At 47.0% G+C, this 27,155-nt stretch overlaps 1 protein-coding gene across 1 annotated transcript in view; it reads left to right on the top strand.

Moving 5' to 3' along the window:
* The first annotated feature begins 1,284 nt into the window (after nucleotides 1–1,284).
* The window catches only part of TPM4 (tropomyosin 4), a 37,422-nt gene continuing 11,551 nt past the window's right edge, over nucleotides 1,285–27,155 (top strand). Inside the window, exons 1-6 of the mRNA XM_069216909.1 lie at nucleotides 1,285–1,509; nucleotides 11,081–11,206; nucleotides 20,991–21,124; nucleotides 22,767–22,884; nucleotides 24,232–24,302; nucleotides 25,505–25,580. Coding sequence (XP_069073010.1) covers nucleotides 1,396–1,509; nucleotides 11,081–11,206; nucleotides 20,991–21,124; nucleotides 22,767–22,884; nucleotides 24,232–24,302; nucleotides 25,505–25,580 — 639 coding nt within the window. The 5' untranslated portion in view covers nucleotides 1,285–1,395. The remainder of the gene's footprint in view (nucleotides 1,510–11,080; nucleotides 11,207–20,990; nucleotides 21,125–22,766; nucleotides 22,885–24,231; nucleotides 24,303–25,504; nucleotides 25,581–27,155) is intronic.

The following is a 27,155-nucleotide window of genomic DNA, read 5'->3' as shown; positions in this document are numbered from 1 at the left end:
GTGGTTTTAAATAGGAACTAGGAGGCAACACAGTTGTCGTGTAAACCCTGTAAGTGCCCCAGACTATTACACAGCAACCGTATAGTTTATTAAATCAAACACGCTGCTTTTTGTATGACTGGTATTCTCAACTCACCTGTTTAAATGCACTTTCATACGCAAAAATGAAGAAAAAGAGATTTGGTGAAATAAAATATTTGCCTCTTATCACACAATTTAAGCAGGGGAAGCCGCGATTTATCTAGGGTTTCTGGTTTCACTTTATACAAATCAGCCAGCAAATAGGTATCTATTTGTCTTTCTTTGTGTTAGGGCTTTGTTTACACCTCTCTGTGCATTTCTGCATGGGTTTTATATACAGTGAACTTGACCCCTGGGTATTGGTGCACCAATGACATTACACAAGCTCATCATCATTACTGACAGGGATGGGGAGATTAACAACCTGATTTAGATGTTGGTGGGCAGATACCCCGTCCGCCGAAATATAAATCCCATTATTTGGAAATTTGGCAGACGGGATATCCGTCACCATGGTGATTGAGTAACTTGTCCCCTGAAATCTAAATCAGGCCCTAAGTAATGTGCCCAGAATTACTGGATGTTGAGCCGATGCCACTGAACCCGGCCCCCCATGTCCAAAGCCAGCAGCCCTGGCGGTAACGCCACATCCGGGGTATCCGGCGGTAACGCCACATCCGGGGTACGGAGGGAGGTAGACGGAAGCCACAGGAAAGGCCGTTAAAGTGCGCACCGTGCCGGGGGGGACACTGATGGAAGGGGGTGCTGTCCGTGTGGGCCGACCCAATAAAGTTCGTTCACGTCCCTTGAAGTTGTAACTCCCCCCATCCCTTGAAGCTGTGACCCCCTCCCCCCCTTTGAGGCTGTGACCCCCTCCCCCCCTTGAGGCTGTGACCCCCTCCACCCCCAGTTTTCTCTTTTACATGGTCGGTGGCGGCCGGGCTCATTAGCCCCCGGTCCATTTTTCACGCAGCCCTTGAGATTAGCGCCTCGCTCCACGTTCACGGGGCACAATGAGCTTTGTTTGAAGCCTGCTGCGTTCAGATGTCAACACCTGCTTCTGTCAGGAGGTTAAAAATGGAACCACAAGCGCTTTATCCCCTTAACAAAACGGAGCCGCCCAAACATGGAGCCGGCCTGTGCGCGAGATTAGGCCTGCCAAGAATGCCGAGATAAATCCATAGGAAGAAGGCAGTGGGGGGGGGGGGGGGGCTGTGGGGGCATGGCCACTTTCCAAAATACCCATCCTGGCTCTTTGGGCGTTTAAAGCAAGGGACGGTCCAGTGAGCGCTCACATCTCCTCTCGCCGTCCTCACGCCAGTTCCCGCCAGCAGCGCACCTCGCTTCCGCCGGAGAGCCGCATCTTCCGCCAAGATGGAGGCCATCAAGAAAAAGATGCAGATGCTGAAGCTGGACAAGGAGAACGCCATCGACCGCGCGGAGCAGGCGGAGGCCGACAAGAAGGCGGCGGAGGACAAGTGCAAGCAGGTACCAGAGGGGCGCGGAGGGTCCTGGCCATTGGTGCATCAGGGGTGCAGGGAAGTCCCACTCTTCATGGGACCCCCACTTAGCCCAAGGTCTATGAATATCTGTGAGATATGGGAGACTGAGGGGCCTCTCCCCACGTTCTGAAAGGGGGCTCCATCATTTTGATTTATGCTGCCTGGGTCGGTGCCGGGAATGGCCATTCCATGCCTGAAACAAAAATGTTGCCATGTTAGGTCCCGATGTGTCCCTTCTTGAACAGAATACCCAACAGGGTCCCGTAAAGGAGCGCGCATTAATGCATACCATAAGGAATCAGCATTTGGAAGGGACGCCCTAAACACCTTGCGATGGATTCGCAAAGAACATCCGCACTTGTGGCGGGATCTCTGCACTGCAGTTTCCCGTTGCGGGGATCCTGCCACAAGTGCGAAGAACCCGCCACGCTTGCCGTGCCCCGCCACGACTGTGGAGGCTCTTTGTGAATTAGCATGCCCTATTTCCAAATCGTGAACCCATTTGATGATTTGTAAGTCCTTTTTTGACTTACCAAACCTCATGGTCTGTGACCGCTGAAACACTTTCTGTGTGATGTCCATAGTAATAAGGTTCCAGGCAATTAGGGTGTTTGTTCAGTGACTGATTCTTACAGAAAGAAGTGAATAAAAAGTTCTTGTGTCAAGGGTCACTCAATGCCATCTGGGGCTGAGCTGCCACTTACCTCTTCAGCAGCATCTGGATTATATGAATTTACCCCTGATGTGCCAACTAGCCTGGCGTGAATGTTTCTTGCTTTTGCAAAGTTCACCCAAACTGCCCATTTTTGCAAGTTTCCTTCAAAGACAGGAAATTTCACTGGGCTGTGGTGCATCATGACGTTTCATCGGTTCATGTTGGAGGTTGAACCTTCCACATGTACCGCAGAATTCATTATATTCTCTTTGCAAACCAATAAACAAATCTATTCCTAAATCTTTCCGCAAGCAAAATAATTTCTCAGTCAGGTTTTTCATATCTGTAAAGTATTGGTGCCAGCAACTGCTTTGGAATAAAATGTCACAGTATTAGAAGTTCGAACTTTTTGATTTTTGTAACGTCAGGCATCTACAGTGCTCACTCTTCAAACTGAAAGATCCTCTGCGCCTTAAATAATGAGTGTTTTCTTCCCCGCACATTGGTACTCATTTACTACCTCTCACCAGATAATTCTCTCCTCAGCCATGCCAGATAATGCTCCCTTCACTTATCCCTTCTATTCTCCCCTCACCCTATGCATGATCACTCTCCCCTCACCCTATGCATGATCACTCTCCCTTCACCCAGGATAATGTTTGCCGGAGGAAACCTGGTATCAAAGCATTAATATCTTACCACCAGCTCAAAGAAGGTGGCAGCCCGATCCCAAACAGGACTCCAAGGGGCTCCTTACCCTTTCTGAATGTTGACAAAAAGGTTGTTTTTAGGAGTAGACAGTGGCCCATGGGACCACCGCGTACTCCTAAAAAAGGTATGTGTAACTTTTCGTTTTTTCTAAACGCATCCCATTTTTGTCAAGGAAAACTGGCTGTTTTTTTTTAAAAAAACATTGCTCTGTTTAAAAGCAGTTACAGACATGGTTGTCTGCTGGCCCAAGCAGGCGACTAACCTTGGGTTTGTGGCCAATCTTGGTGTCAATTTGAACCCTACCTTGTCAATGAGGTAGGTCGAATTGCAACTCACAGGTTGGTTAGCAAAATCAAAAACGATTCGATAAAAGTTGATGAGCAATTTGTGACTTCTTTTATCAAATTGATTTTTTTCACACGAGCTCTTTTGTGACCGAAGCTGTCCGATGGAGAGTTATTTTCTTACCACGTAATAGCTCATTCGGTACCAAATGGGATTTTACCACTGAAGCGGTATTCCAATTTTTGTCATAATTAAAGAACATCATAAATTTGCCTGTGTTAATTTTGGCAGTAAAAACCAAGGGAAACTTGTCCAAGAAAAAAGAATTTAAAAAAAGGCAAAAGATGCCTGGGGTGGGCGATCTCCAATACCAGTGTTTTGCCTTATTCCGAATCTGCCGAGCGGCTGGATAGGATACCGTCCCGTAAACACTGCGGTATTGTTTGCAGGGATTTTTCTACATTAAACAAAAGGGGAAAATGGAATCTGAGATTAGAAAAAAAATCAAAACTCATTTAAAAAAAAAAAGTTTAACAGCAAGAACGATAAAGGTGCTTAGAGGCCATTTGGCTTGTAAAGCAGCGCTATGCATTTTTTCTATTGGTGTATTCAAAATGACAGGGTGGTTGGTGGTCTCAGGGAAGGCTGCAAGTGATGAGAGGCCTGAAGTCACACCTGGAACTGCACCCACACTTCTCAGCAGGGCAAGGAGGGCTGGGGCACTTGCAGTGGGACCGGAGCAGAGCCTGTGTGCAGGGCTGTGTGTTTCACAGTTCAGGCAACCGCTGTGTCAGCTTTTCCCACACTCAAACAGTTATACCACATGCAACAGCATTGCAGGCTTCACACTAACCCACAGAACAGGTATAGTACATCCAGCAACAATGTAAGCTTTGTACAAACACACACAGACGGTGCAAGCAAAAATCATCAGTGCAAGCTTCACACAGACCCACAAAAGGTATAGTACGGACCTCCACAGTGCAAGCTTCACTCAGACCCACAAAAGGTATAGTACGGACAGCGTCAGTGCAAGCCTCACACAGACCCACAAAAGGTATAGTATGGAGAGCATCAGTGCAAGCTTCACACATACTCACAAAAGGTATAGTACGGACCTCCACAGTGCAAGCCTCACACAGACCCACAAAAGGTATAGTACGGACCTCCACAGTGCAAGCCTCACACAGACCCAAAAAAGGTATAGTACGGACCTCCACAGTGCAAGCCTCACACAGACCCACAAAAGGTATAGTATGGAGAGCATCAGTGAAAGCTTCACACAAACTCACAAAAGGTATAGTACTGACCGGACAGCAGCGGTGCAAGATTCACACATACTCACAAAAGGTATAGTACTGACCGGACAGCAGCAGTGCAAGATTCACACAGACCCACAAAAGGTATAGTACAGACAGCAACAGTGCAAGCTTCACAAACACACAGAAGGTATAGCATGGACAGCAGCAGTGCAAGCTTCACAAACACACAAAAGATATAGTACGGACAGTAGCATCGCAAGCTTCACACAAACACACGAAAGGTATAGTACGGACCTCAACAGTGCAAGTTTCACACAAACTCACAAAAGGTATAGCATGGACAGCAACAGTGCAAGCTTCACAACACACTTAAGATATAGTACGGACAGCAGCAGTGCAAGCTTCACACAGACCAACAAAAGGTATAGTACGGACCTCAACAGTGCAAGCTTCATACAGACCCACAAAAGGTATAGCATGGACAGCAGCAGTGCAAGCTTCACAACACACAAAAGATATAGTGCGGACAGCAGCAGCGCAAGCTTCACACAGACTCACAAAAGGTATAGCACGGACAGCAACAGTGCAAGCTTCACAACACACAAAAGATATAGTGCGGACAGTAGCAGCGCAAGCTTCACACAAACACACAAAAGGTATAGTACGGACCTCAACAGTGCAAGTTTCACACAAACTCACAAAAGGTATAGTACGGACCTCAACAGTGCAAGTTTCACACAAACTCACAAAAGGTATAGTACGGACCTCAGAAGTGCAAGTTTCACACAGACCCACAAAAGGTATAGTACAGACCTCAACGGTGCAAGTTTCACACAGACCCACAAAAGGTATAGTACAGACAGCAACAGTGCTAGCTCCTCACAGACTCACAGAAGGTATAGCATGGACAGCAACAGTGCAAACTTCACACAGACCCATAAAAGGTATAGTACGGACAACAGCGGTGCAAGCTTCACACCAACATACAAAAGGTGTAGTACGGACAGCAACATTGCAAGCTTCACACAGACACACAAAAGGTATAGTACAGACAGCAACAGTGCAAGCTTCACAAACACACAAAAGGTATAGTACAGACAGCAGCGGTGCAAGCTTCACACCAACACACAAAAGGTGTAGCATGGACAGCAACAGTGCAAGCTTCACAAACACACAAAAGGTATAGTACAGACAGCAGCGGTGCAAGCTTCACAAACACACAAAAGGTATAGCATGGACAGCAGCAGTGCAAGCTTCACAAACACATAGACAGTATAGCATGGGCAGCAACAGTGCAAGCTTCACATAGACCCACGAAAGGTATAGCACGGACAGCAGCAGTGCAAGCTTCACACAGACCCACAGAAGATATAGTATAGACAGCAGGAGTACAAGCTTCACACAGAACCACAAAAGGTATAGTACGGACAGCAGCAGGGCAAGCTTCACACAGACACACAAAAGGTATAGCACGGACAGCAACAGTGCAAGCTTAACGCAAACACACAGAAGGTATAGTACGGACAGCAAAACTGCAAGCTTCACATAGACCAACAAAAGGTATAGTACGGACAACAGCAGTGCAAGTTTCACACAGACCCACAAAAGGTATAGTACGGACAGCAACAGTGCAAGCTTCACAAACACACAAAAGGTATAGCGCGGATAGCAGCAGTGCCAGCTTCACAAATACACAGAAGGTGTAGCATGGACCGCAACAGTGCAAGCTTCACACAGACCCACAAAAGGTATAGCATGGACAGCAACAGTGCAAGCTTCACAACACACAAAAGATATAGTGCGGACAGTAGCAGCGCAAGCTTCACACAAACACACAAAAGGTATAGTACGGACCTCAACAGTGCAAGTTTCACACAAACTCACAAAAGGTATAGTACGGACCTCAACAGTGCAAGTTTCACACAAACTCACAAAAGGTATAGTACGGACCTCAGAAGTGCAAGTTTCACACAGACCCACAAAAGGTATAGTACGGACCTCAACGGTGCAAGTTTCACACAGACCCACAAAAGGTATAGTACAGACAGCAACAGTGCTAGCTCCTCACAGACTCACAGAAGGTATAGCATGGGCAGCAACAGTGCAAGCTTCACAAACACACAAAAGGTATAGCGCGGACAGCAACAGGGCAAGCTTCACACAGACCCACAAAAGGTATAGCATGGGCCGCAACAGTGCAAGCTGCAACAGTGCAAGCTTCACACAGACCCACAAAAAGGTATAGCAAGGCCAGCAACAGTGCAAGCTTCACACAGACTCACAAAAGATATAGCATGGACGGCAAAAGTGCAAGCTTCATGCAGATCCACAAAAGGTATAGTACGGACAGCAGCAGTGCAAGCTTCACAAACACACAAAAGGTATAGCATGGACAGCAGCAGTGCAAGCTTCACAAACACATAGACGGTATAGCATGGGCAGCAACAGTGCAAGCTTTACATAGACCCACGAAAGGTATAGCACGGACAGCAGCAGTGCAAGCTTCACACAGACCCACAGAAGGTATAGTACAGACAGAAGCAGTACAAGCTTCACACAGACCCGCAAAAGGTATAGTATGGACAGCAGCTGTGCAAGCTTCACACAGACACACAAAAGGTATAGCACGGACAACAACAGTGCAAGCTTAACGCAAACACACAGAATGTATAGTACGGACAGCAAAAGTGAAAGCTTCACATAGACCAACAAAAGGTATAGTACGGACAACAGGAGTGCAAGTTTCACACAGACCCACAAAAGGTATAGTACGGACAGCAACAGTGCTAGCTTCACAAACACACAAAAGGTATAGCGCGGACAGCAGCATTGCAAGCTTCACAAACACACAGAAGGTGTAGCATGGACAGCAACAGTGGAAGCTTCACACAGACCTACAAAAGGTATAGCACGGGCAGCAACAGTGCAAGCTTCACACAGACCCACAAAAAGTATAGCATGGACAGCAACAGTGCAAGCTTCACACACACAAAAGGTATAGCATGGACAGCAACAGTGCAAGCTTCACACAAACACACAAAAGGTATAATACACACAGCAACAAGAAAAGCTTCACAAACACACAAAAGGTATTGTACACACAGCAACAGTGCAAGCTTCACACAAACACTCCAAAGGTATAATACACAAAGCAACAATAAAAGCTTCACAGGCACACAAAATGTATAGTACGGACAGGAACAGTGCAAACTTCACACAGAAGGTATAGTACGGACCTCAACAGTGCAATCTTCACACAAACACACAAAAGGCGCAATACAGGCAGAAGTAGTGCAAGCTTCTCACACATGAAATAAGTGGAGAAAGGACAGCAGCACCACAAGCTTCTCCATGTACACATAATCAGTACGTATGGGGATTAGTAGCGCAAGCCATCCTTGTACACATAACACGCACAGCAGAAACACCAGTAGTAATGCAAGCTACACGGATAAACTAAACAGGTGTTGCACAAGCATCTGTAGGATATGCTTGCCTCGTCAGGGGTAGTAAGCGCTATATAAATACCATTAAATACCATTACATGCAGAACAGAAGAAGCACCCACAGCAGTAACGCAGCCTTCTGGCACACCCACATATATACACACACCCCTATGTGTGTACAACACAAGGGAAGCAGTGTAAGATTCCCTGACACACATGAATGGTGCAACACCAGTGCATGCTCTTTTCACACTCAGAACAGTGACCACGCAGAGTGAAGAAGTGCAAGCTTTAGTTTCACACGGAGCAGGTACAACACAGGCAGTGAAACTACCGGTTGAAAAACTCTCACATATTACCAAGAGTGCACATAGCAGCTGTGCGAGATCCCCGCACACACTTGGAAAAATACTCAGCCTGGGCATCAGCTGTGCAGTTATTCCTTCGCAAACCCACAGTGTCTCTCTCACACACACACACAGACCCAAAGTTAGCAGAACCTAAACCTCCCCTCACACACAATGTACTGCATGGTCTTTACACACGCAAGCTACACATATGAACACAAAATGTGTTCAGTACAAGCAGTATTTTCACAATTATCACACATGCACTAATTGTGTACGCTAGGAAGGTACAGCAGAGGTGGTGGTAATGCAACCTTTCTTCACACATGCACGATTACAACAGCTAGACTATAGGTGGTACATTCTCAGGCTTCCCTCATACACAGAGGGAAAACTTTACCAACTTCCTTAAGACACAGAGAACAGGCACATCACACGGAATTTCAGTTCATGCCTGCTCTACATACATAGCAGACACAGTACAAATACAAAAAGCAATATTTGCGCAAATAACAGGCAGAAGTGCAACCCTCGCTCACAGGCAAGACAGTTGAAGTTGGTTGTGTCAATGCTTCATTTGTCATGTATTTTGTACAATTTTATTGTCCAGTGAGTTGCCAGGCCCTCGACAATACAAAAAGGATACAAAAAGATAATGTGCTAAAAGCACGCAGCAGTCCCTGGCACTGAAGGGAACTACTTTGTGTGCGGATGTGTTTGTTGTGAAAGGACAGCGTGCTGTCACTCACAGCGAGGCTAGCCAATGACTGAAACAGAATTGGATCCCGTGCTGTGTCCGGTCGAGTGAGGAAGTAACGTGACAAGGACACAGCAGTTTTAGTGATTTGTATAGGGCACTAATCACCCGAGAGGGTACCAAGGAACTTGGGCAGATGTGTGTCGGAAGACCTCGCTGAAAGCCTCTATAAATAGGAATTCTTCTATTTTAAATATAATTTTAGTAAAATCAAGAGTTCTTCGCTAACTGCAGACCTAAGAAGTTCGCATACAGTACATATTTTTCATTATAATTCACTACTTGTGTCTCGCCCTTTGGCTCACACAGGGGCATCCAGCTACATTCGACACAATGACACCGGGGGGCTGCCAAGCGGGGGGCTCGGTCCCGATTATAAATTTGGCAGATGAAATGGGATCAGGGGTCTCCCTGCCCCTTCCCTTGTCCCACCCTTGCTGCCTCCCTCCCAAGAATGCTGAGTCATCTCAGAGCACTCCGAGGCAACCCCCTCCTCCCGCCAGTTTCAAATAACTCAGCATAAATCAGGGAGTTAGTGGGGTTTAGGGGTCGGCTCCACAGAGCTCAAAAATGCTTTGGTTACTGCACCCAGGGTTAAGTGACATTAAAATACCTTCCAGAAAGACGAGGCGCTGCTATTTTTAATCCGACGTGGATGAGGCGAGGCACGCTTTAGGCACGACGTGAATGTCTCATCTTTTTTTGGTGAAAAATAGTTATTGACAATTTATTTTCCTTCTTGGTATAGCCTGCGAACAGTATATTTGATTTAATTGAGTGGCAGGTGGCGGAAATTCGGATGTGTGAAAATACAGTACATATCATTTAAATAGCAGCGAATAAAAATACCTAGCCTCGAAGCTTTATTTCTGAAATAATGTGTTTTTCAGAACCTTAAAAAGCTATAATGTTGGCATGAACGATGCGTGTGCTAGTCTCGAAAGTGGCATATATGTGCGCATATGTAGTTTCCATTTGTGTACTATGTGAAAAATGCGACGTGCACTAGTCACGTGCAATATCCAAATATCTGGGGGGTTGTGGGGCCACTCAAGGGCGTGTCAGGGATGTAGCAAGCAACATTAGGAGTTTCCAATCAGAGATAGGTGTTTCAAATATTTGCAAGTGAATTTCGCACACTTTTCTGGACATGTGTCCCCCGCTCAAGGGATCCAGGCTGAGTGTTGCACTCGTACACGCACTTCTCGCGAGATGTGTGTAGGGCGGCGTGCAAGGTACAAACCCACACCATGCTCACAACAGCGCCCTCTGCCGGGCACACCGTGCACTGCCCTTGAACAAACACACCGATAAACCCCAAAAGTGCCATCACTAGGTACCCAACTCCACTCACTCCCGCCAGCTGCCCAACACTTACACTGTTTCACCACAGGGGGCATGCACACGTCCTAGAAGATGCATTATCAGTTCGTTATAGCCCTCCAGTCTGCCGCATCAGAGGCAAAGAACCTTCACCCACTCTTTACTGGAGCTGACCCACTCGGGGGCATTTTACGAGTAGCTGGCGCCGTTTTTGCATCATATTTTTTTTTACGCAGCTCGGTACCTTACAGCATGGTGCGCCTACCATAAATACAGCACCTTTCATTGAACCGGGTGGGTATATTACATTCTCTGTTGTCTGCAAACTGATAAGCAGCTGGCTTCACCTGAGCAACTTAGTCATGAAGCAGAACGTAATACAGGAGCTCGGCTTGCAAAATAAGTAAATATTCATTGCTGAACTATTTGACAACAAGAACAGATTCCACCTGAAGCAGACCGTCCGAATGCAATCAGGCTGAAACATGTCTGCAGGTATTACAACACTGGCAACAGAAATGCAAACAATAAACATTATTTAAGTGTCAGACTACCAGAAGAAATGTTGGGAATTTGAATATTATTTTGCAAACTCACTAGGATACACATTTTTGTGAACACAAATAAAAATCTACAGATATTGTACGTTTTCCACGAACAAACGTCGAACGTGACCCATAACTAATGGACAGGAAGTGAGGTGGTCCTGACCCAAGAGGGACGACCTGTCATCGGATGTGGGGATAATGTGTCTGTTCCTTGTCTTGAAAGGTGGAAGATGAGCTGGTGGCGCTGCAGAAGAAGCTCAAAGGAACGGAGGATGAACTGGACAAGTACTCCGAGGCCCTCAAGGACGCGCAGGAAAAACTGGAGCAGGCGGAGAAGAAGGCCGCTGACGTACGTAAAGGTTGTTCTAAGGCGCCGAGTGAGTGACTGTCCTTGTACAGTTAGATGTAAACTGAATACACTGCAAAGTACATAGTTATTTCCGTCAAGACTGATAATGCGGGGTTTGGGGGAAGCGTGCAAAGTATTAGGGGGTCCGCTAACTTGTCTCTAGGTTTGAGCTACACAAATACCACATATATGTGACTTTCGAGGCTGGTGCACTAATTGAACAGTGAAAATGAGTGGATGTGAGTAGACTGAGTGAATGTGTGAGTGAGTAACTAATTTGATCAGTTTACAAGACTATTAATGAGTGGGGGGATGTGTGAGGGAGTGAGCCATTCACTAAAGTAATCTAATAAGTGAGGGAGTAGATGAGTGACTGAGTTGGATAGTCAGTCGCTAGGTTAATTGGTGAGTCAGGCTGTCGTCCAGTGAGTGAGAGCTGGACTCCGTGAGTGCGGGAATGGGAGGATGAATGAGTAAGTGAGGCAGGCAGTATTCATACACTAAGTCAATGAGTATTTGAATAATAGAGTGCGTTAGTAAGAAAACAGGTCACTCTACTAGTAGAAAAGTTGATTGATACAGCGATTGACAGACTAATGCATCAATCATTCAGTCAGTTAATGAGTTAGTGAGAGTCATGAGTGAATAAAGAGCGGGAGAGTTACCGAGTAAATGGAAGTGGAGTGAGCCAGGCAGTTAGTAACTGAGTGAGTGAGTGTGTGAGTCAATCAGTAAGTCACTCTGCGATGAATAGGTACTGAGGTGGGAGGGCGAGTGACAGAGTGATTTTTGCACAGGCCGCATAGCGAACTGAAGCCCCTCGTGGTGCTTGCTTGAAATCAGATTGTGGACTGGTGATGACTGAGTGCTGCTAACGCGCGGATGAGAGCAGTGAAAGGTGATGCTCTACAGGGCATCAGTTGCAGCTGCTCACCCTGCCCGCAGCCAGAACAGCCACAGTGTGTCGTGGTCCCTTTAGTAAGGCACATTGTCCCAGCATCTTCACTCGTGCCCCTTAGCCACCCTGTCAGTGGTCTGTGAGTAGTGCCCGCAGAAGAGGGCACCGTGAATGAACCCCTATGTAGGTGAGAGCAGGGTGGCAGGCTCTGATTACTGGTGTGAAGTGGTTACCACGCCCAGGGGGAATGTAAATTACACTGGTGTAATTCGTGTAGTTGTGGGACTTTGGAGTTACGCTTGTTAGGCGAAATTCACGAAATTATGCCATTACGCCATGTTGTGTAATTATACGAAGTTCGTGAGAAAATAATAGCACAGGGACCTCGGGAATGGCCAGAACGTGAGCTGCTGTTGTTCACAGAAAGTGTGTTATTTGACAAAATTTTTGGAGCATTCGTCCTCACATCCAAAATGGTCGCAAGGACACACTTTGTGCTAAAGTATAGCCCTGTTTGCATTTCACGTAATTGCACGCACTTTCCTGGAAATTTCGCTGAATTGCTGTAAAGCAAGTTGTGTGATTTTTGCACACCCCTACTGGAGTCCTAACTGTGAACTCATAAGCTCGCGGCCTCTCCCCCAGACCTGGCAGCAAAGGGTGCTTTGTGTCCATTGCAATGGCGGCAAGTAGAGGAACTGGACCAAAGGGGTGCTAATGGACTTCTTGATAAACTCCCAGGCATATGAAGCCATCAGCAGCTGTCAGAAGACATTTTCAGTCGATGTGGACATTTCGTCGGACCAGTGCTTAATTTGTAAAAAAAAAAAAAAAAAAGTCCCGTGGCCCTCGTCGGGAGTCCACTGCAGCTCACACAACCAATTGCTCCTGCCAGCGCCGGCAATTACTGCACCAACACGACTACTAACATCACACTCCTGCGAGTGTGACAATTCCGACTATTCCAGGACCCCAAAGCTATCAAAATGCAGGAATTAGTCATTTTTAATGTATATTGAATGACTAGGCAAGTGTTGTTATGTTCATCTCGAAAGCGGACAAGCAGCACCACCATGTGGTGGACTGTCATAAATGTCGATATTGACAATTAAGTGTTGGGGCCAAGCACCGGAAACCACCATCTCAAATTAAGCACGGCTTTGGGCAGCCATATAAAATATTGTATTGGATCTGATTAATTGATAAGTCATTCATGACAGCAAAGTCATAACTATATAGTTTTGACAGAGTGTAGCTCAGGGACGTGAATTGTGTTAGCAGTGGAGATCATGCCCCCTGGTTGGCCCCTCATAGCCCCAACAATCTCATCTTGCAGTGACAAAGTTGTCCTTGTGATATGGCCACCCAAGTATTGGACACCCCTCCCACAGCTGGGTGGGTTAAAGAAGGGCGCAAGAAGCTCATGGTTTAGATCAGTCATTTAGAGATGGAAGTTGAGGCCAATTGGATCGAGAAAGAGCCACTAAAATGTCTGGTGGTTGCAGGTAATATGAGAAGTGTCGTTTAAGAAATGAAACATAAGTTTCAGCAATTTCTGGATTTTTTAAAAACCAGAAACATCCGACAAAAAAGTTAAACTAGAATTGGCAGAGCCAATAGGTCTGGGTTTAACGGGCTAATGTAGCACATAAGAGAGAGAGACATCAGAGGGATAAAGCAGGAGTGGACAGAAAGGGCTATATCTATAAAGTAGTCCGTCACGCAGTTCAAGGTAGCACTGGAGTTGAGGCGAAAGGATACACAGAGACAGCAAATAACATTGAGAGTTTGTGTTATATCACTTAAAGTCGTGGTTACCCAAACTCCATTTATCCAGATACCACATAGAAGAGTCCACAGTTTCCTGTCCAGATAATTATTTCCCAAACTCTAATCGGTGCAATTGAAATAATCGTGACTACAACTCCCAGAGTACAGTGGGATGCAAAACAGAAATCCGGAAATGGAAAATGTGACCACTTGTGATACAAGATAAGAGATAAACACTGCCTCTTGGGCCTCAAATGGTTTCTTAAACTTGTCAATCACTATCTTTCCCTTAAACATTTCTTTGGAATGCTCAAGTGCAAGGAGTCCCAGGTATAACAACTATTCACTGTTCGAGTTCTCCCCTTCCACCCATGAACAAGGTTAAGGTTGAAGCTATTTATTGTAATCTGGCGCCCTCTTCTGTCGTTTTGTGGTAGAAGTAGAAACCTTACTACAGGGGGCTTCTTCAATTGAGGTCCTCCTAGGCTGATGTTTTTATTGGGAATTGCTCATACTTTGTGCACCTTAAAAAGGTAAGGCGATCTGCCCCCCTAGCCTTAACTGTGAGTTTTTTTGTCGTCTTTAAACCATTTACTCCCAAAACGCAAAGCATGGAAGTACAATGACATTTCTATCAAGCGGGAAGGTTTGAGTAGTTCAATGGAAGCAAGCCGAGACTCCAATGACCAGAATGCAGCAGGCTGTGCCAGGGGTGTAAACAGTGCCCCTGATGACGTGGAATGTAAACACGGTGCCAATAACGTTCCACATTTATTTACAGTTACACAAGGCTACAAATGACACTAAAGGGTCCGCCGATGAACATGACGTCACAGTAGTGCTGGGAGATTCGTGCGAATCCGGGTATTTTCGCTTTTTTCCTATATAAAAAGGGGACTCCGAACTTCCTGCATGCGACGTGCTGTTGGCAGAAACAGCCAAGGGTTAGTCAATGCGCTTTACTGGCAAGTGGCCAGGGGTCGACTCTGGTATTACTCGGAACCTCCCAGTAGTTCCGTAAAATTATAAAAAATAAATGCGACTCTATTTGTTAATGTAACACCCTAGTGCACGTGCAGAATATAAACCAAGCAGACCCAGTACGTGAGCCAGGCTGACTAATAGCGCCAACATTCCCAGCCATAAACCTAGGAGGCAATAACTGTCCAGAGAGAAGTTTTAACGCGAAATTCCGTCGCCTTGCCACATAATTCGTGACGTGCTGTCCCGCGCTGTCTGTTCAGTGGTTTGTAGTATTACGGGGTACACCCCCACCTCCCCCCGGGACAGTGCGGGGTTTGCATCTGAGGCGAACGACGGATTCAGAAAAGCGAGGCCATTATATCTAGAGTGGGTATTTTTTATTTAGCTCAATTAATAATTTACTAGGCCGATAATGTCAGGCTTGTCGCAAAATTACCGCTTTACGAGTCCTTTCGGCGCGTGCTTTCATATTTATCACTGCACTTTAAGATTTATTGGCGAAAAAAGCCCAGCGTCGAGGTGAAAAGCGCGCTGACTGGCGGGCCAGGGGTCTGCGAGGTCACCCCAGGTAATTTGCAAATAATATCTTATGCATTCATTTGCACCCATTTCAAATTCTATTTAAATTTACAATCCAGCTCTCGTCAAGGCCGTGGCATAGTCCAGCCGAGGGCTCCGGGGCTGGGCCTGCGACTGTCGCCCCCTCACTGAGACAGTGTCCCTCGGCTCCAGGAGAGGGCCGGCCTCGCCTCCCCTGAGGGCTCCCTGACGGAGGCTGGCTTCATGCCCCTCATAAGACGGAGTGAGGGGAGAGGGGCCTGTGGCAGTGACTGTGAGGACTTGAGGGGGTGAGAGGAGGAGGGGGGTGACAGAAAGTGTGACGAACACGAGGACCGAGACAGTCTGAGAAACACGGGGTGTATGGCAGTGTGAGGTCTTCGGGGTGTGTGACAGACCGTCGCAGTGTGGAGAGGGGCCTGTGGCAGTCAATGTGAGGACTTAGGGGTGTGTGACACAAAGTGTGACGAACACGAGGTCCGAGACAGTTTGAGAAGCACGGGGTGTATGGCAGTGTGAGGAGCGTGGAGACCGTCACAAAGAGAGGGGAGAGGGGTCTGTGGCAGTGACTGTGAGGACTTAGGGGTGTGTGACAGAAAGTGTGACGAACACGAGGTCCGAGACAGTCTGAGGAGCGCGGGGTGTATGACAGTGAGGTCTTCGGGGTGTGTGACAGACCGTCACAGTGTGGAGAGGGGCCTGTGGCAGTCAATGTGAGGACTTAGGGGTGTGTGACACAAAGTGTGACGAACACGAGGTCCGAGACAGTCTGAGAAACACGGGGTGTATGGCAGTGTGAGGAGCGTGGAGACCGTCACAGAGTGAGGGGAGAGGGGTCTGTGGCGGTGACTGTGAGGACTTCGGGGTGTGTGACAGAAAGTGTGATGAACACGAGGGCCGCGACAGTCTGAGGAGCACGAGTCCATGATAGACGGAGTCAGGAGCATGGGGTTTCTGAAAAGCACCTGCGAAACTTGTGCAGCAGGTGCAGTGGCACTGGGACCCAGAGCCCTGCAGGGCCCAAAAAACCACGGTAAGTGCTGTATGTTACTAACCTAACAGCAGTCAAAGGGGGCGTTTGCATTGATTGCACCAGGGCCCATGGCATCCCTGCTACGGACAAGGTCAGGCGCGCTCCATTGCAGCTAGAGTGAGGAACAAGGGTCTGTGAGAGATGCAGTGGGGAGCTCAGAGTCTGCAACAGAGTGAGGAGCGCAGGATCCATGACAGACAGAGTAACGGTCACAGGGTCTGTGACAGACAGAGTAAGGACCACGCAGTCTGTGACAGACAGACAGAATAAGGACCATTTGGTCTGTGACAGAGTAAGGATCATGGGGTGTGTGACAGACAAAGTAAGGGTCACAGGGTCTGTGACACACAGAGTAAGGACCATGGGGTGTGTGACAGACAGAGTAAGGATCATGGGGTTTGTGATAGACAGCAGAAGGACCACGTGGTCTGTGACAGACAGAGAAAGGACCACAGAGGTCTGTGACGCACAGAGTAAGGACCATGGGGTCTGTGACAAACAGAGTAAGGACCGCAGGCTCTGTGTCAGCGGAAGGACCACGCAGTCTGTGACAGACAGAGTAAGGATCACAGGGTATGTGACAGACAGAGTAAGGGTCACAGGATCCATGACAGACAGAGTAAGGACCACGTGGTCTGTGACAGACAGTGGAAGGACCACGTGGTCTGTGACGGACAGAGTAAGGACCACAGGGTCTGTGACAGACAGCAGAAGGACCACGCAGTCTGTGACAGACAGAGTAAGGATCATGGGGGGTGTGACAGACAGAGTAAGGACCACGCAGTCTGTGACAGACAGAGTAAGGACCATGGGGTCTGACAGACAGAATAAGGACCACAGGGTCTGTGACAGACAGAGTAAGGACCACAGGATCTGTGACAGACATCGGAAGTACCATGCAGTCTGTGACGGACAGAGTAAGGACCACAGCTTCTGTGACAGCAGAATAAAGACCACGCAGTCTGTGACAGACAGAGTAAGGACCACAGGGTCTGTGTCAGCTGAAGGACCACGCAGTCTGTGACAGACAGAGTAAGGACCACAGGGTGTGTGACAGACAGCTGAAGGACCACATGGTCTGTGGCAGACAGAGTAAGGACCACAGGGGTCTGTGACAGACAGAGTAAGGACCACAGGATCTGTCAGCTGAAGGACCACACAGTCTGTGACAGACAGTGGAAGGACCACAGGGTGTGTGACAGACAGTGGAAGGACCACGTGGTCTGTGAGAGACAGAGTAAAGACCACAGGGGTCTGTGACACACAGAGTAAGGACCACAGGGTCTGTGTCAGCAGAGCAAAGACCACACAGTCTGTGACAGACAGAGTGAGGACCACGTGGTCTGTGACAGACAGAGTAAGGACCATGGGGTGTGTGACAGACACAGTAAGAATCATGGGGTCTGTGACAGACAGAGTAAGGACCATGGGGCCTGTGACAAACAGCGGAAGGACCACGCAGTCTGTGACGGACAGAGTAGGGACCACGTGGTCTGTGACAGACAAAGTAAGGACCATGGGGTCTGTGACAGACAGAGTAAGGACCACAGGATCTGTGACAGACAGCGGAAGGACCATGCAGTCTGTGACAGACAGAGTAAGGATCATGGGGTGTGTGACAGACAGAGTAAGGACCACGCAGTTTGTGACAGACAGAGTAAGGACCATGGGGTCTGTGACAGACAGAGTAAGGACCATGGGGTCTGTGACAGACAGAGGAACTACCACAGGATCTGTGACAGACAGCGGAAGGACCACGCAGTCTGTGACGGACAGAGTAAGGACCACAGCTTCTGTGACAGCAGAATAAAGACCACGCAGTCTGTGACAGACAGAGTAAGGACCACAGGGTCTGTGTCAGCTGAAGGACCACGCAGTCTGTGACAGACAGAGTAAGGACCACAGGGTGTGTGACAGACAGCGGAAGGACCACATGGTCTGTGGCAGACAGAGTAAGGACCACAGGGGTCTGTGACAGACAGAGTAAGGACCACAGGATCTGTCAGCTGAAGGACCACACAGTCTGTGACAGACAGAGTAAGGACCACAGGGTGTGTGACAGACAGTGGAAGGACCACGTGGTCTGTGAGAGACAGAGTAAAGACCACAGGGGTCTGTGACACACAGAGTAAGGACCACAGGGTCTGTGTCAGCAGAGCAAAGACCACGCAGTCTGTGACAGACAGAGTGAGGACCACATGGTCTGTGACAGACAGAGTAAGGACCATGGGGTGTGTGACAGACAGAGTAAGAACCATGGGGTCTGTGACAGACAGAGTAAGGACCACAGGATCTGTGACAAACAGCGGAAGGACCACGCAGTCTGTGACGGACAGAGTAGGGACCACGTGGTCTGTGACAGACAAAGTAAGGACCATGGGGTGTGTGACAGACAGAGTAAGGACCATGGGGTCTGTTACAGACAGAGTAAGGACCACAGGATTTGTGACAGACAGCGGAAGGACCACGCAGTCTGTGACGGACAGAGTAAGGACCACAGGGTCTGTGATAGACAGAGTAAAGACCACGCAGTCTGTGACAGACAGAGTATGGACCACAGGGTCTGTGACAGCAGAGTAAAGACCACGCAGTCTGTGACAGACAGAGTAAGGACCACAGGGTCTGTGTCAGCTGAAGGACCACGCAGTCTGTGACAGACAGAGTAAGGACTACAGGATCTGTGACAGACAGCAGAAGGACCACGTGGTCTGTGACAGACAGAGTAAGGATCATGGGGTGTGTGACAGACAGAGTAAGGACCATGGGGTCTGTGACAGACAGAGTAAGGACTACAGGATCTGTGACAGACAGCGGAAGAACCACGCAGTCTGTGACGGACAGAGTAAGGACCACAGAGTCTGTGACATACAGAGTAAAGACCACGTGGTCTGTGACATACAGAGTAAGGACCATGGGGTGTGTGACAGACAGAGTAAGGACCATGGGGCCTGTGACAGACAGAGTAAGGACCACGGGATCTGTGACAGACAGTGGAAGGACCACGCAGTCTGTGACAGACAGAGTAAGGACCACGTGGTGTGTGACAGGCAGAGTAAGGACCATGGGGTCTGTGACAGACAGAGTAAGGACCACAGAATCTGTGACAGACATTGGAAGGACCACGCAATCTGTGACAGACAGAGTAAGGACCACAGGGTCTGTGACAGACAGAGTAAGGAGGTCTGTGAAAGCAGAGAAAAGACCACGTGGTCTGTGACAGACAGAGTAAGGACTATGGGGTGTGTAACAGACAGAGTAAGAACCACAGGATCTGTGACAAACAGTGGAAGGACCACGCAGTCTGTGACAGATAGAGTAAGGACCACGTGGTCTGTGACAGTAGAGTAAAGACCACGCAGTCTGTGACAGACAGAGTAAGGACCACAGGGTCTGTGTCAGCTGAACGACCACGCAGTCTGTGACAGACAGAGTAAAGACCATGGGGTGCGTGACAGACAGAGTAAGGGTCACAGGGTCTGTGGCAGACAGCAGAAGGACCACGTGGTCTGTGACCAACAGAGTAAGGATCATGGGGTGTGTGACAGAGAGAGTAAGGGCCCTGGGGTCTGTGACAGACAGAGTAAGGACTACAGGATCTATGACAGACAGCGGAAGAACCACGCAGTCTGTGACGGACAGAGTAAGGACCACAGAGTCTGTGACAGCAGAGTAAAGACCACGTGGTCTGTGACAGACAGAGTAAGGACCATGGGGTGTGCGACAGACAGAGGAGTAAGGACCATGGGGACTGTGACAGACAGAGTAAGGACCACAGGATCTGTGACAGACAGCGGAAGGATCACGCAGTCTGTGACAGACAGAGTAAGGACCACGTGGTGTGTGACAGACAGAGTAAGGACCATGGAGTGTGTGACAGACAGAGTAAGGACCACAGGGTCTGTGACAGACAGATTAAAGACCACGCAGTCTGTGACAGATAGAGTAAGGACCACAGGGTCTGTGTCAGCTGAAGGACCACGCAGTCTGTGACAGACAGAATAAGGACCACGGGGTGTGTGACAGACAGAGTAAGGACCACAGGATCTGTGACAAACAGCTGAAGGACCACGTGGTCTGTGACAGACAGAGTAAGGACCACAGGGGTCTGTGACAAACAGAGTAAAGACCATGGGATCTGTGACAGAGAAGCCTGTTCACAATGTCATTTTGCAGTAAGTTAAGTAGTATTCTCATCCTTTTAATGTGCTCTCGCATGCTTGTGTTAGTTGCCCCCAAACATCTAAGATGGGAATATAATGAGAATATTCAGGGAGTATTCATATACCATTGGTACAAATAGTTTCAGAATTCATGGGGGCAATCACATGTATTTCCCTTGAAAAGAATGTCAATGAATATGATGTTACAATGCAAAACCTTAAAATGTTTGCAGGTCCCCAAATTTGACACCTAATGTGGCTAAGCAGCTTTAACTCTCCCAATACATATTGCGCATTACATCACCAGCGGCAGCACTGATGACAAATAAATACTGAGCCTCTTTACTAATGATGACATCTCTACCCATTTGACTTAGACAGGCGGAGGGAGATGTAGCGGCGTTGAACCGGCGTATCCAGCTGGTGGAAGAGGAGCTGGACCGGGCCCAGGAGCGGCTGGCCACAGCCTTACAAAAGCTGGAAGAAGCAGAGAAGGCGGCAGATGAAAGTGAACGGTAACCTCGAGAACAAGAATGGCTAATCCATGCACTGCTGCTTTTAATGGGATGTGACGTCTAAGATAGGTTTTCAGTGTCGGTAATGGTGTGACATTAGCACATCCTCCGTAGACAGCAGCTGATTGTCCATGAATGCTAAAGAGCCTGTGGTGTAGAGCAGGTGTCTCCAACGAGTAGCTCATGAGGTACTAGTAGCTCTTGAGCTACCCATAGGTAGCTCTCCTGTGTGTGTAGCAGGCCTAAAAGTGTATCTTTAATACAAACTTGTAAACTTGTCTGATGTGGTTAGTATTCAAATTCTAATAATATTTGTAGCTCTGGATGATTTTCATAGAATATAAGTAGCGTTTACTACAGAAAAGGTTAGAGACCCCTTTAGAGCCTCTCAGAAATGTTCAGACAGTTGCAGAAATACTTGGAGACAAGGCCCTTTACACCAATACCCATGTCTACCTAGCAAACAAACTAACAATATCTGGAGGTGAAAGCCAGGCAGGCACTCTGGCATTGCCAGATTATGAGACTAAACACTGCAGTAAGGAGAAAACAAGGAAAAATGCATCCTTGGCCTATGCCCCTATGATGGGGAATGATACCCCTCCAACATCAGAACAGCACCCACCATACTGCAGCTCAGGAAGGAACTGAAAGCTCAGCCCTTCAAGAAATGCTACCTCAGACAGGCCACCTTCTCACTCCTTTCACTCTCTCTACCTCCTGCCTCCACCCCTCCCTCCTGGACCCTTACTAGGGCTTGCCCAGCACTCCATGGCCAGCCTGCTGGTTCACACTTTAGAAATGCCAATACATGCGTACATACAGATACACTAGTCCACGAGCTAAGGTTTAAAGGTGAAAATCTAAAGTCCCACACTGTTCTCCACAGTCTGTTGTGTTCGCCTGATACTATGGGCCACCACAGTACTGGTTTATGAGAATCTCTCCTGTAAATATGAAACACAAACTCTAGTTTCAAGACAATTTTTGTAGACCAACTCTAAGCTGCAATCATTCTACTGTACAGGCAACTTGTGTTTACTGAAACGTTTACCTCAACAACTAGAACGTGTTTATCCTTCTTTTAACAGTTTCATATCACACCTTGTCTTAAAATTAGAAGTGTACGTCGTTCTATCCAACATCTAGTTGGGATGTGGCATGATACTCTCGTATAGCAGATTTCATAAAAAGTGCTGATGTTGGTGGAGACAATTACACTCAATTATCATTAGAAACATGTAATATTAATGTACATATCATCTTTATATCAATTTTAAGAAAACATGCAGAGGTACATATATAAAATCACTATTTACAGATTATTATTTTCAAGTCAAGGTTTAAAAAAATCATTTTGGTAATTTCTTTATTTTCACACTGGGGCCACTTTCAGTGAAGCCATTGGGGAGGTGAGAGGTCAGAAGCATGTGATGTCACTTTCGGAATGCTTATCATTTAGTCCATTGGAGCATGTCCCACTGAATGGCTGGACAAAGGTCACATAACCTCTGCTGGGCACTGCCCAAAGAAATGAAACTGACTTTTACATGAGGCTCTGCAACTGTGTGTTGACAATCAGTAAACTGCATAAATCGATGACATTCTTCGTGGTCACTGTGTCCTACTTTTGTGTCTTCAGAGGCATGAAGGTGATCGAGAACAGAGCCATGAAAGATGAAGAGAAGATGGAAATTCAGGAGATGCAGCTGAAGGAGGCCAAGCACATAGCCGAAGAGGCGGACCGGAAATATGAGGAGGTGAGGGCCTAAGATTGGCACAATGAGTGAGATATATTTGCCCAGGGGTGTTCTGAAATGCATGGAGATCTATGGGCCTGTTTTAGAGTTCAGCCAATAGGGTTAGTCCTTCACAAACGTGACGGATATCCCGTCCGCCTTATGACGATGTCTACAGGATATAATGGCATTGTAATACAGTGAATGGGATATCCGTCACATTTGTAACAGAGGTAAACCCATCTGCCGAACCCTAAATCAGGCTTATATCTGAGAGTTATGGCGAGGAGGCCAAAAGTGGTATCTTCCTCAAGGCGTGGGTGTGCATGAACATTATGCAGAGATTAAGGCATCTTCCGAAAACAGAAAACAAGCACCTGGGTGGTGTGAGAGGTGTGGGAAGAAATGAGGAAAAACTGGTGTACTTTAAGGCTCACAAGGACAGGGACATCCGATTCATGTCCAGATCCATGTCACATTTTCAAGATAACCACACCAAATAAATATCCATAGAGCGCATCTAATTGGACCTCATTCACATTTTCCTGCATATCTGGCATGGTTCGCATCCTTCTAGATCCACGATGGACAGCCCTTTCCCTAGTGAATCTGCAACTGACTGGTTACAAAGTTCTCTACCAATGAGTTCCTCAGCTGAGCCAAGCACTCAGGTGCTAACATGCATCCCTGCAGGCCATCTCTGTGGGCTCCAGACTGGTTATCAAGGAATGGGAATTGGCAACAAGACGGGCTCCCTAGTGTGATGGATCCATGAGTTTACGGCTGGAGGGCTAAGATAAATACATTGAATATGTGAGATGTTGACCCAAGGACTTGAGATACTCAGACACATCTCTGTAGTACCAGAGGCTGCCAGTGGGTGATTGGTTATCATTTATAACTTAAGGCCTATAATACTTTATAAGAGATAGAAAGTTTAGCTAACATTTTTGCAAAACTGCTCCACGCACTGATTTTGAAAGACAACTTTATTTGTATTGTTGTGGTACACTATGCATGTGGCCTGATGCCTGTGGGCCATCAATTACCAACCTTTGAAGGAAGGAATACCAATGTATTTAAGATTTTGATGGAGAGTTGGTAGAAAACAAAATCTCTGATTTACAGAAGGACTGCTAAATCCATAAAATAATCCACTGGTAACATTTCCAACAATTCAGTGAATAGCAGGGTAGAGAAAAATTCTACCAGTGGAGGCTCCAATGTAATTCAGATTTTGAAAAATATTGGAGGATTGTGCATTGTCAACCACCTCCAAAAATGGCCCACAAACTTTGTGTACTAAAATTCTTGATTGGTTGACATTTCTCCAGATTACCTGTGCTAAACCGTTTCTTTCCTCCACAGGTTGCCCGTAAACTCGTTATCCTGGAGGGCGAGCTCGAGCGAGCTGAGGAGCGCGCCGAGGTGTCAGAACTGTAAGTGTGGAGGATAACTATGTTGTGGATTCAGACGTCTCTTTGGTTACATGAGAGGAAAACATTTTTAAGTTACAGGAAATTTGCTGCATACGGTTTCTGTGACTGTGTTGGTAATGCGTTCCAGTTTTTGCCTTTGTGACTACAAATATGGCTACTTTTCACATGTGGTAACTTCTGAGGGGGATGCTGCATGCCAGGCTGAGTACTGATGCAATTATGTAACCACATCAGTTGCTTACCCTCCTCTCTGTTGTGGCATTCAGTGGACACATTATTCCCCCTGCCTCTCCTCTGAGCTGATCTCCTCTAGTGCTCCCTCACTCCTCACAGGCTTTTTTGTTGAGGGCCCTGCAGCAGTAATATGCCTTTGTTATCACTCGTGCATGCGCCTACAGAATGACTGGACCGTCAGTAGCAGCCGTGTCATCCTGCCTTTTTTAGGTCGAGCACGCAAGTATTTAGACGTGTTATAATCTCTGTGAGCTTTCAACCACGCCCACCACACACCCATCACTATAATTCGCTCCTGGCTTGCCTTTAAAAAATCCTTTGTTATCATTGGTAAATGATTTACCTTACTCCCTCCTTGGAACGGTTTTACCTTGGTCATCGACCCTGTTACATGGATAATTGCACTTTTGCTGATGCATTTGACTACAGGCTAACTTCTTTTTCCTTTTGTGTCTCTCCTTCGTGCTCATGCTGGCCGTGGCGCTTTGAATCGTCTCGCTTATGTCAACTGTTTTACTTTTCATTTTCAATTTATGTGGCAAGAAATGTCCAGTTAGGAATTTACAACGCTAATACCTCTAACTCAAGCAAACGTGGGACCGATTGCATTGAAAATGCTTGTTCTCAGTTTTTTGTAATGGTGTACAACATTAGCTAAAACCATTTTACTTTTGCTGATGCTGTTCTGTAGTCCTTTTCCTCCTGCAATAGGCAAACAAGTGACAAATGAGATAATGATTACAGCGTCTCTAGGCATAGGGAGGGTTTACGGAGGTTCGGCCATATTGGATTGGTTTTAGGTTAGTTTAATAGTCGTTATGAAAGATGTACCCTTCTAGAGACACTCCTCATGTTGTAGGGACGAGGAAGTCAAACAAAAAGGTAACACAATTCTACGCTGTTGTTTTTCAAAGAGCATTACCATATATTATTTTCAAGATACCCATCATTTATTTTTTTCTCTACAGCAAATGCAGTGACCTAGAGGAGGAGCTCAAAAATGTCACCAACAATTTGAAGTCTCTGGAGGCGCAATCTGAGAAGGTTGGTCGTTGACAAGCCTCTGGCTGTGTATTTTCTCCTTTATTCTCAGATACTTTAAGTTGGCCCAGAGTGGTCATTCCTGGCTTTTCTCTTTTTTCGTTTTCTGCATCATGGCAAATGTAGAAGAGTACTTATAATAGAAAGACCTAAACTTCAAGTACCAGAATGCAAAGCAAAGGTGTAGGCTTGATGAATTACTGTCACCTAATATGGGGGTAACATGAGACCTCTGCATACAGTGACTCATTTGCTATCTTCTGGCTGTGTGCGTGGAATGGTGGTGACATTTTATCTTTCTAATGCATTCTAAAAAAAAATCCAGGCCTCTGAATGTTTTCTGGTTTGTTGAAAGTGCGGGTGGTCAAGCAAAGGAATCAGTAGCAGATTGGCCCTAAGGATAAGGAGGCGTTGCTAGGGGGCAAGTTAATGAGTGAGTAGGGGCACTGGGTGGTAATGGTATTTTTAGGTTTAGGAGTGGTTAAGGGTATAGAGTGGTAAGGGTATTTTTAGGGTTGAGGGGTTGGTAGGGGTAGAACGTGGTATGGATATTTTTAGGGTTTTACGGTATGTATTGGTACAGGGTGGTAATTGTAATTTTAGTGTGTAGCCCTGGGTAAGGGCATAGGGTGGTAAGGGTATTTTTAGTGTTTAGGGATGGTTATGGGGTGATAGAGGTAATTTAGAAAATGGTGGCTTTGGGGGCGTTCCCCAACAAAGAAAAAAATGTGTGGTGAAGGCAGATGCGTGGTAATGCATGTGTGGTAAGGGATACGTGGTAAAGGCATGCATGATAAATGCATGCGTTGTAAAGTCATACACAATCCACTGATTGGGTACAGACACCTCAAAGTGGTGGTATCTGATTGGCCTGAAAAATGTTCCCTTAGAGAATCGTGTTGGTCTCCTCTGCAGGAGCAGATTCTGACCCAGTGATGTGTTCCTTAATGCATTAGACAAGAACTGATGAATGTTCTAAAATTATTTGTATATTATAATTATTTAGACTGACTTTTACCCAGCCCTCATTCAGTGGTCTCTCGTTGCATCGTTCACATTTTTCTGCCACCCTCTACAGCAGTGTTGTCCAACCTTTTTATCGCCACGGACCGGTAAATGTTTGATAATTTTTCCGTGGCCCGCTTGTCCCATTGTGTGACAAGCGGGCCACGGAAAAATTATCAAACATTTACCGCCCGCCACAGTGGGGCGGCCCGGTGCCGATTGATCCACGGACCGGCACCGGTCCGCGGCCCGGGGGTTGGGGAACACTGCTCTACAGCATACAGTATTGGGCAATGGGCCTGTCCACTTCAGCCATTGGCTAACATCAGTGTGAGTGACAGCTTTCTGCCCCTTCACAAGAGCACATCTACACTCATAGTTGTTCCCTTCAGTGGCAGACACTACTGTGGCAATGTGTGTGTTTGTACACCAAAAAAGTATTTTAGCTTTCAGACAATGTTTTGTTTTATACTGGCAAGGGCCTGTCCGCTCCCTGAAAACCAAAGCTTTACAATTCCAATCACAAAATAAAACAGACTTTCAGTATGCAAGAGGCTAGCTTCCAACGCCAGA

Source organism: Pleurodeles waltl, chromosome 12 (assembly GCF_031143425.1).
Source record: "Pleurodeles waltl isolate 20211129_DDA chromosome 12, aPleWal1.hap1.20221129, whole genome shotgun sequence".
In the NCBI taxonomy this organism is placed as follows: domain Eukaryota; kingdom Metazoa; phylum Chordata; class Amphibia; order Caudata; family Salamandridae; genus Pleurodeles; species Pleurodeles waltl.
Note: the sequence above shows the minus strand (reverse complement) of the source record. Positions and strands in the feature narration are given on the sequence as shown.